General features: G+C 38.8%; 1 protein-coding gene across 1 annotated transcript in view; it reads right to left on the bottom strand.

Annotated features, from left to right (window-relative positions):
- glceb (glucuronic acid epimerase b) overlaps window positions 1-21,258 on the bottom strand; it is a 74,751-nt gene that overhangs the window by 34,840 nt on the left and 18,653 nt on the right. Inside the window, exons 2-3 of the mRNA XM_026162849.1 lie at window positions 15,817-15,923; window positions 2,032-2,561 (exon numbers count right to left, since the gene is read on the bottom strand). Of these exons, the coding sequence (XP_026018634.1) occupies window positions 2,032-2,548 (517 nt within the window). The 5' untranslated portion in view covers window positions 2,549-2,561; window positions 15,817-15,923. The remainder of the gene's footprint in view (window positions 1-2,031; window positions 2,562-15,816; window positions 15,924-21,258) is intronic.

Raw genomic sequence — 21,258 nt, 5'->3', positions numbered from 1 at the left:
TTTATTCCTTCACATGTAAAAGCACAAACAGTAAGAAGCCTAGAGCTTCATTAAATGACCTTGGTAAATTGTGAGTGCAGTAAGTATGTGCTTGTCCTGCATATATCAACATACATACATACAGCTGAATAACTAACTTCAGGATTAGACAGATCAGACAGTAGCCAACTAAGTACTGCTTCTATAGGAAATGCTGATCAAATGAAGCTGATTAACTGATCAGCAAATGTGAGCCTTCTTTAAAAAAAAAAAAAAAAAAAGTATTTAGGTGGTCAACACAATGCCACAATCTACCCAGGGGTGGATATCCCTTCAAATCTAGTGGACAGTTAGACTGTATAACACTCAGAAAAACTGCAAAAACCCAAAAGCTACAACTCTGACTCTACAGGCCTCAATTAGCATGTTCAAAATGATTCAAAATGATTGCTTCTAAAGGTGGTTTTGCAAGCCACTGAATCATTTTTCCGCTCTTTTTTACATGACTGTATATAGGACACATAACCTGATACTGAATGCACTGAATTATTTTTAGTACTTAAAAATTGGTTTCTATAACCCCCAGCCAGCATCGGTCAGGCTCTCAAAACAAGTGCTTTGAATGCAACTCACTGTGCTTTGTGGACAAACTGAGAAAATAATAAATTATTTAATTTGATAACTAAAATATTGCTAAGTTGCAGAGCTAATAAAAACAAAAGAGAAATTGCTGAAAACCAAATAAACATAACAGAATTATTGCTTTAAATGTGACCTTCTGACCTACCCAAGCCTTTTAATGTCATTATTCTCTACTGTTTTGCTTGAAGCACAATCTCTTAAAGAGTTTATGAAGAATTTGAAATAAGAATTTAAAATAAGTCCCAATGAAATCGTGATGTAAAAAAATTAAATAAAATAAATTGTGGGGATTCGCAATTTCCATTTCAGCAGCTTCAGCCACAAGTTAAAAAACAAACAAAAAACTAATTTGCTGCTGTGACACTGCTCTCACAGACAGTAGCCATCATTATTCATAAAGCTTACCAGACATTTTGCTACTGAACATTTCCTCCTTACATTTACCCGCCACCACAAGAGCTTTCTTCTCAGATGGGTAAAGGACTCAAAACTGTGAATCCTTTACCTCCTGCTTCTGTCATTTCCAATAAGAACACTGATATGTCTGGATTTATAAGATTATGTTTTGGGGGAAAAACAAACAACATATTCTGTGTTCATAGCCGACACAATCTCCTTTCCCCCTTTTTTGTGCCTGTAGCTATTTGACAAAATAAGAAAGATAATAAATATCTATTTTGTAATTTCAAGCAAGTACAAAGAGCCACTTCTTCAAGCAAGCGAGGAACAGACCTATATTGATGACAAAGTGGTTTCAACTAATAGGCTTTTAAAATGAGCTATTGATCTTTCCTGGCCATTATCTTAAAAGGAACCTTCAAAAGAAAACAGCTTTCAGGACAGACCAGAAGCATAGAGGAACATGGACAGATATGGTCACTTAACAGACCCCCAGCTGCTTGTATCAATACAGACTAATACTGACAATGAGTGACGAAAAGAAACATTTTTAATGGATTCGACACAAATCCTATTTAACAGTGTTGGTGTTAAAGAAAGGCAAAAGATGTTTGGAACCGGGTGGCAGAGAGTGAGAAGGTGCTCTGGAAATCTTTTTGAAATCTGGCCCAGCTTGCTAATCAAGTCTCAGCTCACTTTCTCACAGTTTAAACAGGTGATTTACAATGTGCCATTTTACGGCAATATGCTTAATTAAGCAAATTACACATTTCTCTGAGATGTTTGTTTGGGTTTTTTTTTTTTAAAGAGTTTTTTGTCTGTTTGATTTTTTTCTTATGAGATGAGCTTCTCATTTTGGCTGCACACATCAGACACTACTTGTGCAAAGCCTTAGTTCAGTAGGATCTCAACAACAGAAAGAACATTAATATTCAGATGCATGAGCACTTCTATTAGGAATTGAAAACCTGAAACCTGCGTGTAATCGAAACCTAAACAAACAAGACTTACCTTCCACTCCGCTGATACACTTGACCCGGTCACGGACCTCCACGTTGTATCCCTCAAACGACATGAAGACTCCATTGGGGTGGTAGGGTTCTCGCTGGGCGTAAACCTTTGAATAGCTGTGCTGAAACTCAAAACGATCGTAGCCATCGTACTGCACTATTTTGCCGTACACTTCAAAGTACTTTTCCACCCAAGAGAAGGGCAGGTAGACTTCTCCCCCCTCTCGCCGGCCTTTGACAGTCGATTCATCATTGATTAAGCAGTCAATTTCTTCATACTTGATCCCCCCGACAACTCCGACAACAGGCGGGGGCTCGGGAGGTTGCGGGGGATGCTGCTGGCTGCTGATGCTAGCATCGCCGATCTGAGAACTCGTGGCCACCGGTGCAGCACGGGGCAGGAAGCGTATGGAGGTGTCACTAGAGCAGCGGTTCCACAGCAACACAGTGATGAGTGTGAAGAGGGCGCAGATAACGATGAGGGTCTTGTAGTTCACCCGAGCAGCCAGGCAGCGCATTATCACAACCTGCCTGTACAGCACAAACAAAAAAAACAACTCATTAGAAGACTCTCATTAGAGTCAGAGTAGCCTGCAAATACATTTATGCTTAACGTCTGCTATTATACACCAGCAGCCTGCTCTTTATGCTCTAGGTTAAAAAGCAACCACCTTGCACACACCTAAAATCTGCCTTTATAATAAAGCAGGACTGCATCAGACATTTTTATAAAAAAGGTGTTTTCATCTGAGCAACTGGAGGAAGAAGGAAAGAAACTATAGTGTGAGTTTGTTTTTCGTTTTGCAAGCATCTGTTTGAAATTTATAGACGGTGAAAAGTTTACCACAAGGATCGCACTGCTGTGTGAGCTTTCTTTTTATCCCGTGGTGCCAAACACATGGCCGCGACATCAGCTGTGTGCAGGAGAAATCTGTAATCCAATACCGCCATCACTGAAACCTTGTTCCTCGTTTACAATCGCTTTAATGGAGAGAGCTGACTAAAGTGGTTACTTAAGTGCATGTGAGTAACATAACTGCTCTGATCTTTTACAATGACTTCAATTTTACAAATGAGTAAAGTCAGCTGATTCACATTAATAGCACTTGCACTGAGTAGATAAATGGAATGAGGTCATTATTGCACTAAAAAAAAGTCAGAACATAACCAAGAGAAACTAGTAAAAGATACAATCTAGCATATAACAGTAAAGCTTTATGGTGAACGTCACAGTGTGTAAGTGCCTGGAGAGTGTAAAGTGCTACTGTTCTCCAGTGATTCTCTCACCAGATCATCAAACTCCAGATAAACCTGAGTGAAAGCTGCTTGGAACAATTTTCCCTAAATAGATGACATGTTGTAATTTGTGTCAAACACAGAGTTTTGCCTGCTTTTGTCTGGTGAGGAGGCCGTGTTGCCGTGGATGAGTCACGAGCACCTGAAGACAGAGCTGGTGCATTCATGTTGTAATTAAGACTGAACAATGTGAAGAAAAAAATAATTTTGTGTAGTCTAACTGATTTTTATTTTTCCCTTCTCTTTTGCATCGAGTCAATTGTGGTCTTCACTGCAACTCAAACTCCTCTAATCAGGACACCTGCATATGAAGGGGTAGTACAATATGTTGAGCTTTCCATGCAGTAAGAGCCAGCTTAAGTCCACATCACGTCTGAAGTAGCTCGCCTGGCTCAGATCACAGAATCCACCAAGCAGAACCTTTAAATCTAACTAATAATAATGTTATAGCTTTTTAACTCCCACAGAAGCTTACATATATGCTGGGCTACTTCTTGGCCAGCAGCAGTTGCCAAGCAACCAGCAGGGACTCCGGAAAGTTATAGCTCCTGCCCAAGAAACACAGTTACTACAATTACGATTATCTTAAATAAAATTTTATAACCAAACTAAAAATAAATCTTGTATTTTAACTCATTCACAACAAACACAACAAGACTTGCACCACATTTTTGTCTCACTGCGCAATCCCTTACGTGCGCAAACCCTGCACCTCCTTGCAGGTCTACTTTTACTGCTGGTGGGCTTCAGTTCAACTTACGCTGACTGCCATTGACGTCTATAGACGTCAATGGCAGTCAACGTAAGTTTTTCAATTGACGTCTATAGACGTCAATGGCAGTGAATGAGTTAAACTGCAAATTTCTTTAATTTCTAAATATAATTGAACTAGTGAAGAGCAGACGGTCATTGGTAGTGGGTTAGTGCCAGGTGGGAGCTTCTTTTTCTTAAGTCCATCTCATAATGACCTGAACTAAACCAAAGTCCTTTAGTAAACACCTCCAGGGACTTATCGAGCTTCAAAGGTCACAGAGTTAAAAAAAAAAAAGAAAAAAAAAAATTATATATATATATATATATATATATATAAAAAAAATAAACAGTCAAATCTGGTGAAGTCAAAAAGTCTACCCCCCTTGAAGTTACACTTGTACAACAATATTTGCTGCAAAGTTCTCCCACAGATTTCACATCATCACTCTTTGACTGTCATACTTCTCCTTAAACGGTGTCTCTGCCTAAGCAGTGAGTGACCTTTAGGACTGGATAAAGAGCACAGATGTAACAGATGTGACTCTGAATTTATAATGAAACAAAATGAGGACGACACTGCAAAAAACTCTTTTAAAAATCAAAGCCACACCTTTATGATCACTTAACCTCAATACATCAGACATGCACTTCCCATCATGACAATGCTCAACTTCTGCTTAGATAAATACTAGAGGCAAAACAAACCATATCCTCCTGATGCTGGCTTACCATCAGTCGCTGCAGACAAAATTTAATTTAAGGTCATTTTGTTTAATTTTAAAGCATTGCATCCTGCTCAGGCCATATTGCAGGTCCCTTAGAGGTTCTCCTCAATTACCCTTTCAAAAGGTTTAAACCATCTCTCATGTCTTAAATTGACATTTTTGATTCCAGTCTTAAGAGATATTTTCCCCCCTAATTGAATCTACATAAAAGGTTACTGTCACTATCATTTATATTCTGTATCAAATTATGTGCTCTGTGCATTTCCACCTTATGGATGTTAAATTTATTACAGTAAACTATCTGGGTGCACTTTGGTTGATATGCTGCTTTTCAGATTTTGAATTAAAAAGCAGCATGCAAATCAGACGTGTTACTTTCTGCATCAGTCTTCTGTTTTCATGTCCTCTGTGTGTCTCTGACATTTTCGCCAAGCAAACAAGAAATCAATACACATCCTTAGGCCTCGCCTCTTCCTCCACACTGATTACAGCTTACTGCTGATAAAATTTACTATTACACTGATGACAGCGCCCCGTCCTCTGATGACAGAGGAGGGAGAAAATCACTATTCGCCAAGTTCATTTCACTATCTCAGCTTAAACTAGCCACAACTGAAGGTCAGCTCAATCAATGGGCATTAATTGGACAAAAGTAATCTTCTGTAGCGTTGCAAAGTCAAATAATCACACTAGTGGCCTCTTAAGAAAGTTAAAGTGTTAGATTACTTGCAACGAAAAAATGCTTTGAAATACAAACACAGAAGGAACGCATGCTGTAGCAGATGAAGCTGCGGCTCCGTGCACGACAGGGGGGAGTATTTTCTCCATTACTGGATGGAAAAAGTTTTCAGCTGGATTTTATGAGAAAGAAAAGACTTTGGTGCATGTCTGCAGCTGGTTACTTACTGCCACACGTTAAAAACCATCACTGATATTTAGAGAAATGACAGCGCGGTACAATGATAAAAGATGAGGCTGATGGGAGCTCTGACAATGTTGAAAATGTGAGGCGGAAAGACTGGGGACTGCACCCTGAAAGATAAGTAGAAACAGCCCTGTCAAGGATTCCAACTATAAATAAAAGGCTCTTTTTATAGTGATTCGTTGCTAGCGTTGAGGCTTGGGCTAAAGGTGGATATACATGGGCTTTAAGTGTGGCAGCATGAGGAGTATCCTAAAACCTCTTGCTCACTTGGTTTACCTAAAGGCATGTCCCATTTCTCAAACGTAATTTACATCTTCACGCTAGAACAGTAGGCACACTGGAAGAGAGGTTAATGTCACGGGTGAGCAAATTACAAGATGCGGTTTGTTTACGGATCACAAACCATGAATGTTCTGTCTGAGGAGATTTCGCACTCTGCCACGTCTTACACCCAAATAAGCATTTGCAACGTTTCTGTAAGGTTGGGACTAGCTGTAGAAAGCCAAAATACCCCTAAAAACTGTAAATAACAGCAGAGATGGAGAAAACCGAGAGACTTAAAAACTGTTTATTCTAAGAAACTGGAAAGCATGCCCTCCTTAGAATGTAAAACTTAATTTCCATCAAATTCTTGGCAATAAATATAAGCAGAAAAATGAGACAGTGTTGAAATTTTATCAGTGAAAGAGTGGTGTAGCACTTGCAACATCAAGCATGTTTAAATCAGAAAGTTAACAGTTTTTAAGAATGGGCATCTGTCTTTTCACAACAGGTGAAACAGGGCACCTTCTGAAGCATGCGCTTACCTGAGCACATCAAAACACCTTATGTAAGCCACGCCCATATGTTTTCTCTGTTGTCACCATGATTTTTCTTTTGTCATGATCACGGCAGAAATATAAAATGAGCGCATAATTTACAGACCAAATGTTTACCTTTTGCTTTTCTAGTTAATCTTTAAACAAAGAATCTGTTACTTTGTGTCAGAACACAGGACTGCTTTTTGTCCGAATCCCCACTTAGTCAGAAGAAGCGTTATATTTATTGGAAAACACCGTCCAAATGAAAAATGTGAACTGTCTGTATTACAGTATGTAAACCAAGTTGACACAAAAAAAATTAGTTTGATTTATTGTTCCCTCGACTCCGTTTCCACAAATGAACTTCTTTGCAAATCATCTCTGCCGCTATGTTAATTACAAGACAAAAACAACACTTCGTTATGCAGACACTAGCTGCGTTGTCTCTGGTGTATTTTGACCCAAATTCACTTCTATCTATCAGCAATCTGTTTTCATCAGAAAAAACAAATAAACAAAAGACAGCAGTGTTTTTTTTAATTATCATTGAAAAGACTTGTGTTTATGTCTTCCATATGAATTAATGTAAATGAATGGCTGCTATGACACAGCAGAACAGGCAGTAGTTGTATGGTATTGACGGGGGACAGCTGAGTGAATTCAGCACTATGAACTCCAGTGATTCGATTTGATGGAGTTTATTTATTTAAGCATTACCTTAAAGATATTAAGATTAAACGGTTAAGAAATCCACATTTGTTACTTAGTGGAGGGCATGGAGGTGGAAGATCAGCAAAAGCCGTTCTGAGGACTTGTTTATACGATACACATCTGTGTAATCCACTGGTTATCAGATAAGCTCCGGAGGTTTTGCATAGATGCACTCCCTTGGGTGACAGTACCGCTGTGATCTGGAAGAAAACTACACTGTACACGACACTAAAACATATCTTTACAACAGGCACATATAGCTGGACAGCAGGTGAAAGACAATCCTGTTGGAGGATAAAAGTCTTCCATGCCTGACAGATTAGGGAGAAAGCCACTGCAAAACAAAAGCAGCTTTTCAGCTTACAGGATCCCAGTGTTCTGGTTATGGAAAATGAGAAGCGACTGTAGGTACAGGTGAAGGCTTTTCTTCTATATTCTATAGTATAATACGATGGCACTAGGAACTTACAACAGTAAATTGTTTTTGAAATTATGTTTTGTATTTTTGCCCACATCAACTCTCATGTCAATCTGTATCCTTCATTCCAACAAGACCAAGAACAAAACCTGTAGTTTTACAAAGTAATTTTCCCTTCACTCGACATGACTAGAAGAATGCTGGAATCACAAACACAGCACCCAATTAATGTACCGACAGCCCCCTGCAATACAAATGTGAGCAAACGTGTGGTAGAGACTGAGCAGTGAATCTGCACAGATGCAACTCTCTGCACTTGAGTGCAAGAATATAATTAACTGAATCCTTTTCGTCTTTTTCTGACAGATGTGTCAAACACGCCGGCTTTTTCCAGTGTCAGGCATTGGCACTTTTATTTTTTAACTTGCAAAGATTGGAGTTTTCTGTTGGTGCCACAAAACCTCAAGAAACCTTACAGAAGTCTCTGATACAATCATTGGCTACTGGTGTTTTTTCACTCTTTCCTATTTTTTTTTCAAACAGAGTCAAAGACTGACAACCCACACGTTGACAGGTATAATTAATATTATTCAGTTGTTATTGTTAATTACCAGAATATTATAAAAAGCCACTGTATATGCAACTACATGTAAAATCAAAAAGCTGCTGGTAAATCACATCTGACTTTACACCCAACTGAAAACTCCTAAATGATACTGCTGACAGTCGTCACTGTAGTCGGCTGAGAAAACATCTGCTTCACAAACACACAGGTCTAGCAAATTCACAGTCATGAGTCCCTGGGGTCACAGGGCACTCGTATGTCTAACAACACACAGATTCTTTGCTGCTAATGCAGATCAGAGGCTTGAAAATCTACCTTAAAAATCCCCATAAAAATCACATCTCTTGAATGGGGACTTCAATTTAAACTAACTACAAATCTCGGTCCAGGTCTCCAGTGCAGAATGTACAACATTTATACCGAGTGAAAACTGTTGTGGCGTTGGGCTTACAGATGGGTGAATGGAGTTGTTTTTCTTCTCCAGCTCCAGGGGTAACAGTCACAAGCAGTCATCACAGCAATAAAAGCTTGAGTGCTCATGAGATATCCTTGGGGAGCTGTTGGAGCAGAAGCCCAGAATGCGTGAGGTGCAGGTTTTTGTAGCCTCAACTAAACTCCTGGCATTTCACAGCCTTCCTCCAGGGGTAAAGTAAGGCAGGGGTTTGAGACTGCCTGTAAATTATCAGCTTATGCTGAAGCTCTGAGGCATGTTAGCTCCTGCAGAGATGTGATGGAGTTTGTGTATGTGTGTGTGTACACTCTGGATGTGTTTTTAAGCCTGATTATGATAGCGTAGGCAACAGAACAATTCAAGGCAACAACTGACAGGAAAAATAAACAACTTACATCTTTATCCATGAACCGCTGAGCATGCAGCAGAACTGCGTGTATCACCCGTTATATGAGGCACAGTCTATACTCCTATAATCCTCAGAATATTATAATGTATAATTGATTTTGCATGCAAACATAAAACAATCTGTCATCAAGATATGTAAATACTCTCTCAGCAATGTAATCAATTGTATATTTAAGACAGGTTAAACTTTAGAGGTGGGAATCACCATACACCCCACGATACGATATTATCACAATACTTAACGCACGATACGATATTATTGCAATTTTAAAAAAAATATTTTGCAATATTCAGATTCTGTACATAAAGTTAAACTTTATCAATATTCATTTTATCTAATATCAAAGTCTCGCACTCAGTCTTTCTCTCATTTCAGTCAGTTTTATTGTTGACAAACTGAACGGTTTGTTTTACAGTCTAGTCCAACTTAACTGAATGCAACCATCTGGTACAATTATAGCTATTCTGAACTATGCAATTTATGAAAACTATGCAGCCCATTCAGCAACTGAAGAATTTGAAAGTAAATTAAAACAAAATATAAATTTACATTAAATAAAAAAAAGTTTTAAAATTAAAATAAAACATGTCTTAAAGTAAAATAAGTAAACTGTCATGTTTATTGCTGCCAAAAAAAAGTTAAACACATTTGGACAGTGAAGGAATGTCAGGATTCTTCCTCAGAAAAAAGGATCAACATGCTCTGAGCACAAAAACCTTTTTTGTAACAAAATATCGATTTCTGCTGTCCCTGTATCGATACATTATTAGCAAACAAAATATCACGATACTACACAGTATCAATTTTTTCCCCCACCCCTATTAAACTTATACAAGGTCAAAGCACTCATCATGCTACCACAAACGTAAAGGGGCATGAGACAATCCAAATGACTGACTTAGTCGGATCAGACATTAAACAGCCTTTAACATGCCAACTCCCTAGTGCAAAGTCTTTGTTATGTCAGACTGCATCCACGTGAGAATACCCGGGTAGCTTTCATGGTGACCCCAGACGGTTGGTGAAATCCTCAAGCCTCAAGCTCAGACTCATCTTTACATACAGTCTACAGCTTGATTTAAAGAGAGTATTTTTTTTTCGTTACCAAGAATAACAATATTTAACCTCCTAGGACCTGGCGTCCATATATGTGGACATCACATTTTGGGTTATTTAGACCAAAATACTCAATTTTGCTCTACAAGGACCTGATATCCACTTACGAGGACATTATACTGCTGCTGTTCTATCAAAATTTTAAATGAATATCCTCATATGTGGCTCTTATTTTTATTAAAAACAAAAATAAGGTGAAAAAAAAAATCTGGTAATTCTTTGTTTTTACATTCATCTGGCCCCAATATTGTCCAAATATCAAAGAGAAATTTAAAATGCATGCTGTGGAAGAGTTCGGCTCTTAGGAGGTTAAGGAAGTAGAAGTATGAAGTCACTTGAGTACAACACTTCATTTCACCTAAACCTATATCAATATCTGTCCAGAAAAGGTATGCCTATCACTGTCGCTTCAAATACTCAGTAATAGTAGATAGCAGCTATCAGTTCTAAACAGACATGAGAAACCTTGAAACCCTCATCACGCAAAATTATTCCGTTTTGTTTGGAGGCAGCGGAAAAGTGAGTGCACTGCTTTGAAGTTAATGTGCCTGTGTGTTTAATCTCTGCTTGGCGGATTAAGCAGGTCATTACTAAAAAGCTTATAACTAAGGTCTGCTGAGATTTTTAGCCAACTCTTAATCAAATGGAGGGGAGACGAGAAAAATACAGGGTCATGCCTGGTGCTACAATACCATAGAAACAAATGCAGGTTTACTAAACACAGAGAAGCAAAGGGATCTAAAATAAGGGAATGAAGTCTAACCTATGGTGTACAGTTGTAGCAGATTATTGGGGTCAAGTAATTTCAACTCAAAGTAAAAAATAAATCATCGCCAGCATTTAAAAAAATAAATAAATCATTTATTTCTGTAATTTTATCCTGTTATTTAATGGTCTTCTTCTTCGAGGAACAAATAACTTGACAGCAGTGATGGGCAGAAATGGCATTGTATGTCTTATATTAAGAAGAGATGCACTGATTGAAGTGTGACCTGCTGATCGCCAACTGTCATTTTCTTTTCTCAGAACTATAATTACCAGCACACAAAAACAAAAAAATCTACTTCTGTTTTACTTTTTCTCTTCTGTTCTGTTACTGATTTATAACTAGGGATGGGTATCGTTTAGAGATGGACCGATCCGATATTACGTATCGGTATCGGTCCGATACTGACCTAAATGACTGGATCGGATATCGGAGAAAAATAAAAAATGTAATCCGATCCATTAAATATCACGAAAGCACCTCACAAAACTTGCAACACGCCGTAACTCACCTCAGAACGTTAGCATGTCGGAGCAGTATGCATCACGTGATAGAGCGGCTGTGGCATGCGGGACCTGTGGTCTGGATAGCATTTGGAGCTTCGCTAGCAACCTGGCATTTCATCTCCGACAAAGTTATCCCCGAGAGAAGTAAAGCAAGTGTGTAAGTCCATCTCTGAATGTTTGTAAAGCATTCCTGCGTTAAGCTTAACGAGCGACTGCCTCTCGCTCTCCGGCTGCTACTTCAATCGTGAAACTGCTTAAATGATCAGCTGATCGGCTTTTCTGTCGTGAGTCTCTCTTGTTTGTTTTTGGTCCACTTTGCACCAGAAAGAGGAAACCAGCGGCTGAACAACAGCAGCACGTTTAAGCTTGATAAGCTGTTGTTACAATTTATTTAATATTACTTTCTACTCCAGGATCTTTTTCTACGTAGCTGACGCTGGTAACTGTGCAGGGGCGGATCTAGCAAAGTTTAGCCAGGGGGGCCGATAGGGCATTAACAGGGAAAAGGGGGCACAAAGACATACTTTTCTTTCTTATTCTCATTTAAAATGTCTAGCTTTTAATAAATAATTATCTGACACACAAAGTTTTAATTTGATGTAAAATGAATAGAAGTCAATTACTGTATATAGTGACTATTAAGTCTAATATATATACCCTAGTAAGCTATAGTACTTTTTCCTTTGGGAAGGTACCATCTGTGCAGTCTGCAATTTTGTTGAAGAAAGATGTTGAATCTATTTAATATTTCTTGAAAAATAATTTATTTCTGTGCATTTTTTTTCACACTGCATCAAATTAAGGTTGATTACGTCGATTAAGCATCATGAGGTGGCGCGTGAGGGGTGGTTCCCTATTTTTTATTTATTTATTTTTGTTGTTGCTGGGAGTTGGAACCCTATTAGTTAGGTTGCTTAATATTTACGCTAAGTACTCTTTAAAATACCAGAATAGGGAGGATGGTGTAGGTCTAAGTTTATTAGATTGATCAGTATTGCTGAACTATTAAATATTTTTTTTGTATACAGGTATAACAGAATAGCTTTAGTGTAGTTGTTGTTTTAAACTTGAGTATGAACTTGCAGACTTGCAAAATGCAGCAAGATATTTTAAAAAACAGTTTTGTTGATTAAAAAACACTATATCGGATTCATATCGGTATCGGCAGATATCCAAATTTATGATATCGGTATCGGTATCGGACATAAAAAAGTGGTATCGTGCCATCTCTAGTATCGTTTAGGTTTTATCTGATACCGGTGCCAAACCGGTACTTTTGAAACGGTGCCGGTGCTTAAACGGTGCTCAAACCGGTGCTTAAAGAATGGAGAACACAAAATTGGTCCAAAAACCTCTCATGTTCAGCTGTTTTTTGTAAAAAGATAACAATGTTAGCCTTTTCTGCAGCTATGGGGCATATATGGTATCACTCTTGGCTGGAAGCAGTGCTTAAACAATGGAAAAAACACAAACTTTGTCCTAAACCTCTCATGTTTAACTGTTTTCCACTTTTTCTTTGGTCATTTTAGCCTTTTTAGCCAGGGTGAAGGGAGTATCTGCCATCAAACAAGAGGACAGCCGCATGTAGCTATGATGATGTTTGCTAGTTCACCTTACATGCATTAATGTAATAACGTGGTTAGCCTACTCAACGTAAATTAGCTACTCATGCAGAGAAGAACGGCTGCTGCTGCCATCATCCGTCATCATTTCTGCTACACTGGCAGGGCTAGGGGCCAGGACTGTCCTCTTCGTGTTTTTGGGGGATGTTGCATAACAGGCAACCCACCCGCAGTAGATGTGCTCGGTGTGAGGTCTCGCAGCAAGCTATCAAATACGGCGCATTTCTGGGCTTTTAAAAAAAACGCTATGCGTCGCCAGGTGTTTCATCGGATTTGAGGTGTTACCTCCTTTGACAGTATCACAGTATCAGCTTAAAGCACTTGTTGCAGGCTGCTGAGTTTGCATATTTTGCTATGAAGTACAGCCAGACTTTTGACCGCTTCGCCTTGGACATTTTTAATCTGTAGCTCTGCTCTAACAGAACGTATGTACCTGGCCCCGCCTACTATCCTCGGAAACGTAAAATGATTGGCTAGAATCTAAAGTGTATCACAGCTCAGGAAAAAAAAGCACCGAAATAAAGCACCGAAATGTGCGCTGCTTTTCGGTCTGGTTACTACCATTTATGTCAGAACCGGTACCCATCCCTATTTATAACTACTACTTTTCTTCAATGCAACATTTTATTTTCATAACAATATTATTAATAATAACAAAACAATAAATTAAACTTTAAATATTCCCTAAAACTGCTGTAATTAACAGGATTGGCTCTTGTTGAAACAAATATAAAGCGCTCTGCTCCTGGAAAAAGGCACAAATATCATAGAATTGGGTGGTATAAACGGTATAGAGTAGAAATGATATGAATTTGGCCAACGGTAGAGATTTTTACTATACCGCTGCTATCAAGCTGTGCCTGGTCAAAATCATCGCAATCGCTGCAAGCATGGAGCTTACACGTGGGGAGGAGGAGGAGGTGCCCGTGAAGAAGAACGTCGGTCACATGCACATGGGTTTGGGTTTAAGCAGTTTGATGTTAAGCAGAAAAATATCATCTGCAAATTATGCCGGGTGACAGTAATAGTGAAGAGACGAAGCACGTTCTGGAATATGAGAAAAGCCAAAAACTGCGCTCTCCTCAAACGCCCAGTCAGTCAAGTGGAAAGAAAAAAAGGTGGCCCTACACACCGGCAGACTGATCTTTTCCAAAGGCACATTTTATTTTAAACAACTTAGAATTTAGTGTTCTACTGATATTCTACATGTATTTTTTATTCAAAGATTTTTGCGCATTTATCTTCATTTTTATTTGTTATTTAAGAATTTTGTGTTACATTGTTTGAAAAAAGATCTATTACATCTTAAAAATCATTTTAAAAGTTTTATAATTAAAAAACAAACAAACAAAAAAAACGTTTGCACAATAAATGTTCTTAAAATGGCATTCTATACTCTATCTATATACAGAAGAAAAGAATATATCGCAATATAGATCATTACAGCAGATGCTTCAAATTATACCGCCCAGCCCTAAAATATCATATAACATATTTTAGCTTACCAAGCAAAAGCAGGTGCAAGAAATGTATGTAATTACACAAATGTGTGTTACTCACATAACCTTCCAGCATGTTTATAACTATAACACCAGATAACAAGACACCGACCCTTTGCCTTTTTTTTACTCATCTCCATTATTTCCCTTGTAACCACTTTGATTCCTTGCTCATACCGAGGCTGCTGGCTAGCTTTAGCGTTGCCCACTTTGCCTTTTTTAGTTGGCTTTAGCTGGGTGAGGGTGATTTAACCGTCTGGACAGATTTGTTGTTGTGAACTGTTTTGTGGTGTTCACGTGCCGTTTACTTTGTCGAACTTCGTGCCTTCACTCATAGAATACTTCCATGCTAATGACATGTTAGCATGTGGCTGTGAGAATATGTGCAACTATATTACAAGATGTTCTTCATGTAAGTGTTTCATGTAGGTCTCTCAGTACTTCCTTAAATAACTGATTTAAATGGACACCATGTACTGAATCAATTATTTATTTAGTGTTACTCTAAAGAGTAACACTTTTAAGATTTCACCAAAAATAAGGGCCAAAGAGAATAATTCAATCTCTAAAGAGAAACACTGCATAACTGGTTTAAAGTTCAAAAGCATACAAAAACATCTTACGCAGCACTACAATGTGATATAAGTTACAGCCTTAAACATCAGCCGTGGATTGAAATGCTGTGCGATTATCTAGCACTTAAAACAGGGCTGCATGGGGGTGTGTTTCAGTATCTCAAGGCCAGCACTTTATCCTCACACAGATGCACAATTACCTGTTACGCAAGCAAATGAACAGTTAGTTCCAAGAGCTCCGTCTTTCCCCATGCTATCAAAAATGTTTCAGAAGAGAAATGCAGCACTTAAAGGGACTTGTAACAGATATGCCTAATAATTTCATCATACAAGCGAGACCAGGCCATTTTTCACAGTGGATATAAGAGCAGATTTAATTTGCCCATGTAATGCAGTTAAGCACCAATCTGCATGTGGAAGAGGTTTTAGTGCACATCAAGTGTGTTGGTTAATTTCATTATTTATTTATTTTTTTTTAATATCGACAATGTTAAAACTTGTCACAGTCAAGGAGCGTGCATGAACCAAATATTTACACAAAATGTCATTTAAAGAACAATCTCTCCCCCGTCCGTGCTTCCTGGACCACAAATATAACTGTCTCACTCTAAATCTTGACGGTGACGTCTGTAAGGACAGTGATACTAACCTCTTCTATTCATTTAGAAAGAGATAAACAACTGGCTGAACATCCTGTCACACTTCACCCAGCGTCCTGTCCCGGCTCGCTCTTCTGGTACTTTCTGTCTGCAGTATCTGTAACACCAACAAAGGAGACACAAAACATGAAAAGTCACTATTGTTTCTCAAAGGTGAACTCATATTTTTTTATTTTGCGTGCATGATGAGGACAATGTATGTGTAGGTGTGTAAAAGATAAATACTCCACAAAAAACATCTTTTTTACATGTTAAATGCAAGCTGACAGATTTCATGGGATGTACTGCTTTTTTTAATATAACTGAATTGCTTTTATTTGAACTGAGCTCTTCACTCAATTCTAATCATTTTTCATTAATGTAGCCACAAAAAACCCCACAGCCTCATAAGCAGACCTTGTTACTCAAACATTTTTTTTTTTAATTCATTTCCCAAAATCTGTTATTGCTATTGAGGGTCACATGAAAGCAAAAAATGCACCAAGTGAAATGCACTAGGCAGCTGTTGGTTACAAGCCCACTTCAGACAGGTAAAAATACTCACATGTGAATGGGAAAGGTTCAGTTAGCATTAGCTGATAGTAGAGAAGAATGAATTCCTCCTGTGCACTGGTTTAAGCAGGCTCTACATCGCTCAAATGAAATCCTTTAACTGGCTAAACGCTTCCTGGGGTAAATTATGACTGATTGCTCCTAAGCAGCTTTTCAATACCACCTTTTCACAGAGCAGCAAAATTAGCCAGTGTATCTTTTTTTTTTTTTTCCCTCAATGTGGCAAATTATAACTTTAAATCAATGCTACAAACACAGATGCACAATAAATTACGATAAGAAAACCGATGCATATTTGTAATTGCAGCTATTGCAGGGTCACTAATGTACGCCAATCTATCAGTCCAAATATGCAGTTACATGGATACTTCACTCTGCAATTAATCTTACTAGTTTATTTCTAGCTGCTGCAGTGGCAAGCTATTAAATTAAAGAAGGTACTAAATCGCTACGTCAAAGAGAATATATCGATCTTTTTTATGAAAAGTGCTTATTGACAGAGCAATTAAATTAGATATCGAAGAAATTAAACCAGCAGAGCTTCATTCTGTCAGTGCACGGCCAACTGCAATGTGACAGACGCAGAACGACAAGGCCACTAACAATTTGAAACTGGCAAATCAACAACAATTACAATATTTTAAAATGTAATGGTATCCAGTTACACAAGAGTAAAATTGTCCCAGTGATGTTGAGGTATCTACGTAGATCCTTCTAGATCACTCAGTCGGGAACATTTTAAGCAAAACTATCTGATGGCTACCACTCCCTCAAACTAGTAGCAAGTATATTTTTGCTTTTTTCCTCTTTAGCTTTCATCGTCGAGTATGCTGATGACCTGTGTTGCCACAATTCTGTCTATTCATACAGCTGGTCTATAACAAGTTGCCATAAAAGATGTATCCTGGCTAAGAAACAAAAGAAAATACGTTAATGAAGTATTTCAATGACACTCTTGATTCTTTAAAGGAGGACAGGACATGCGTGTTTGTGGCCTTTTATTTGAAAGAAAGCATACTGCTACCAAGCCTGAGTGAAAAGGAGACAGAAATGTCATCAGTCTTAATCAATATTCTCTGGCTATTTTATGAGGATACTGATGTTTTTAGAGGCAGGTGTGCTGCAGGCAGATGGTAAGAAATGAGAGTAAACATCAGCCTGGAGCAGCTCATTTTTCCCAGAGCGAATCCTGCAACAGCCATGCCAGCATTTCATTCTACACACCTCTCTCTGAACATCTGGATAAAGTGTTGCTTTGCTTGAATAAGCATCTTTGTAGCTGGCCTAGTGCACATGCACTGTAACCCACACGGACAACCGCACACACGCGCTTGTACTAAATGCTTCAAGATGACTGTGAAGGTGCCATTATGTTTCCCCATCTCTTCTCCGCAACCCTTCTGTCCAAAGTGGATAACCAGTTTCTTAAAAAATAAAAAATAAAACAAACCCACAAACAAACACGTTTCAAGCATCAAATGGAACCAAAAGCACAGTGTAAACTTGAGCTCAGAGGTGCCTTTAGTGGTGTTTTGAGAGTGTATAAACCTTATCTGTCCTTCTCAGATGGTTTATGATTGTGGCAAAAAAGGCTTGGCTGGAGGAAAAAAAAATCCACGTATATCAGATGAAATTAATTAAAACATAATATGAAGGATACTGAGCTTCAAGGAAAATGATCTGTTGCACTGCATCAACAGTAAAGGTCATGTATTTAACAACTGAGTGAGGTGACTACTACACTGAGAGATTAAATACTCTAGATCTGTCTGTTTGGGCTCAGGGGGTGATTGAATACTAACACTAGTGACCGATTTCCTAGGGGAAATCCTGTGTATGCACAGATCTTATAAAACAGGCTTTGAAGGACTTGATGAATGAGTTTATACTGTGTAAGAGAACAGACTGAAGGAGGGACAGATATTTTTCAAGAAACACCAATATTTGAAATTCTAAGAAGTTAAACGCTCAATCAGTATGAGTTCTAAAAATATATATAATCTCTTAAGGATGTGTAATCAAGAGCAGAGGAAGCTGAGCAGCACTCCAACTCCTCTTTAAGGCGGTTTAGCATGTCCCAGCTTTGCTCTGTGCTGACACCGTTTTAACAGCCTTTACATACTGACCCATTCAATCGACCTCTCCTAAGCAAGGGGCTGACACCTTGCATATGAATCACGGACATCAACTTTATGGCTGTCTCCTGTGAATACATTTTGAACATTATCCTGAGGATATTTCTTTTATGATAGTTTGACTGAGAATGATATTGGGCCATTAATTACTCAAGTCGCTACTCATTTGCTGGCGCCACCACACATGCAGCCATCTATCATGACTTGTGAGGGTGAAAAAGAAAAAAAAGAAAGAGAGAGAGATGGAGACCCATCTGTTGGGCATTCATAAATACATTCATTTTCTTTGGGGAGTCAATGGCTGGCCAAACATTGAATGATCGCACCACGGATGCCACCATGAAGCCAGCTATCATTGACCATCTGATGCCCAGAGCAATTTCCAAGAATTCTGCGTCTGCAAAGTGAAGCGCTCAATTAGCTGAGATTTCTGCTTGCAGAGCTGGAGAGCGAACTGATTAAACGCGATTGCTTATCATACAAATAATCTACTCCATTCTGCCCACACATACACACAAACACACACAAGTCTGAAGTATTCTGACGCACAGTTAAAAAAAATAAATAAATAAAATCAGTATGAGCTGGTTCCAAGGTCACTGGATAAAAATAGTCTGCATAGTATAATCTAAATGAATTGCTTGGGAGACGAATCTATATCCCAAAAATAAATAATAGTCTGAACCACTCTGCAATACTGCAGATGATTTCATCTCTGGTTGGACCGGAGTCAAAAGCTTCTCTTTTCAGGCAAATTTACACAATAACCTGTTATATACAAAACACTCCTTGAAAAGATAACTGAGAAAAATAGGACTGTGTACATCCTTATATGGTCTGCTATAACAGAAGAGAATGATTTTACTTGTAGCTGCTGTGAAAATTGAAAAATGAATAAATAAATGAATGAATAACTAAATCTGCATAGAGCAAACCTCAACAAAAAAAAAGACAAAAATCGTTACTTTTAGGGCTTTTCTATACAATCCTGGAGGCCCATGCTAGCCACCGTGTTAGCTGCATTCTCCCAAAGCACCAGTCCCATGCCAACCTCTCCCAACTCTCAAAACATTAGGGTAATTTTCATACTGGATTTAGCAAACAAAGAGGGTTTCAGAAGGCCTTCGTCACATGCTGAGAGATGCGTTGTGGTTGTCACAAGTGTTTAGGGATATAGATAGTAAAATGTGGTGTTATTTAGTGCTGCTTTGCATATATTTATGGGCTGTGTCACTCCCTTTTTTGTGCTTGTAAAGAAATGCAGCTTTGTTGCACCAGCTTATTCCCAGATTGGGTGCAGCTGTTCTCCACTGTTTGCTCTCTCCCTTTTCTCATGCAGAAACAATTTTCCATTTGTGAATCCCCCCCCTAAAAAAACTCCATACTTCTAGATTTCCCTTGGAGCGTCATGAAGTACTTACCCTTTAAATACACCTACACTCTGAGATGCTTTTTGCATTCAGTCGTGGGAATGTCAGTGTCAGAGTGACACAGTTAAAGGTTGAGGCAACAAGAACTTGCAGGCTCTGGGGAGGCAGGTGGAGTCACTGCGCAAGCCATACAAAACAGATACTTTGAAAACTCTGTGAGAGCCACTCCTGATTTGCGTTCCAACTCTAAACTGAAGAAAACAGGATGAGAGGATAAGTCTCAGAGTGGGAGGCAGCAAAAAGCAAGCTTGCATTAGGAAGCCAAGATGAAAGTAAATAAGAGTTGGGAAGTTTTTAGAAGCACAGCAAATACCCTGGCTGCCTGTCAGGACTGTAGTGAACCCCGTTTTTCATGCTAGCAGGCAAACACTGCTTACAGTAAGAGCGGACCATTAGATACCAGCGATATGTTAGGGAATGAGAGAATAAACATACACAAACAACGTTAAGCAGCAGCAATTAAGACAACTCAAGTCTTCATTATCTCAGTATCTAGCACAACTGAACTGTTATGGTGTCCACGAGAGGTCACTGCAGATAGTGCTGCTCACTTAGAATCGACATATTCAGATTTATCTTGATTTGGGAAAAAAATGAGCAAGATTGCAGCTAACAACACCTTCCAGTTATTAAATAATTCAGGTCTAAATAGAGGGAGAGATGACAGACAGATGCACCTACAATGCCACAGCGAACAGCCATAGTTAGCATGCAGGCTGTAGTTGTAGGATGGCAAAGCTCTTACTCACAGTCTTCAGGTCATTTTACAGACTCTTTGTAGATTTCTGAGATGTGGTATAAAGACAAATCACATGAGAACATTCCCTTCTGGGCTCTGTACATCTGACGAACAGCTCTGAACTTGTTCGCAGCACAGACACCTCGGTGTGAGCTCTGTAAAAGAGGAGGGCTGTGCCCCAGCTGCCTTTCACATGAAGACAAGACTTGCATCTTCAGAACCTTGTTAGTTCTCTGAAAAGGCCACCGACTAGTTTGGAATATTAAGCAGCTCGTGCTGTCGGAAATCAAAAAGGATTTTGGGAGAGAGTGGGAAGTTTCAAAAAGGCTTTGATGGTATATATCGCTCAATCTCCAGAAGATATGGCAGGATGAAAAAATAAAGACAGGAGAACAAAGAGCCTCTCGGGGAGGAGGGAGGCAGAGGTTATTCTTCCCCCCTCTCTGTTCTGAATATGCATATATCATTATTCCTCAATCAGAGCGTCTTGCCCTTAAAATGTCAAGATTTCTGACTGAAAAGACGAGAAAGCGAGAGACAGAAATAGAAACTAAAATTGGGGAAATGGGACACCAA

Source organism: Astatotilapia calliptera, chromosome 1 (genome assembly GCF_900246225.1).
Source record: "Astatotilapia calliptera chromosome 1, fAstCal1.2, whole genome shotgun sequence".
Taxonomy (NCBI): Eukaryota; Metazoa; Chordata; class Actinopteri; order Cichliformes; family Cichlidae; genus Astatotilapia; species Astatotilapia calliptera.
This window is presented reverse-complemented; position numbering and strand designations above follow the sequence as displayed.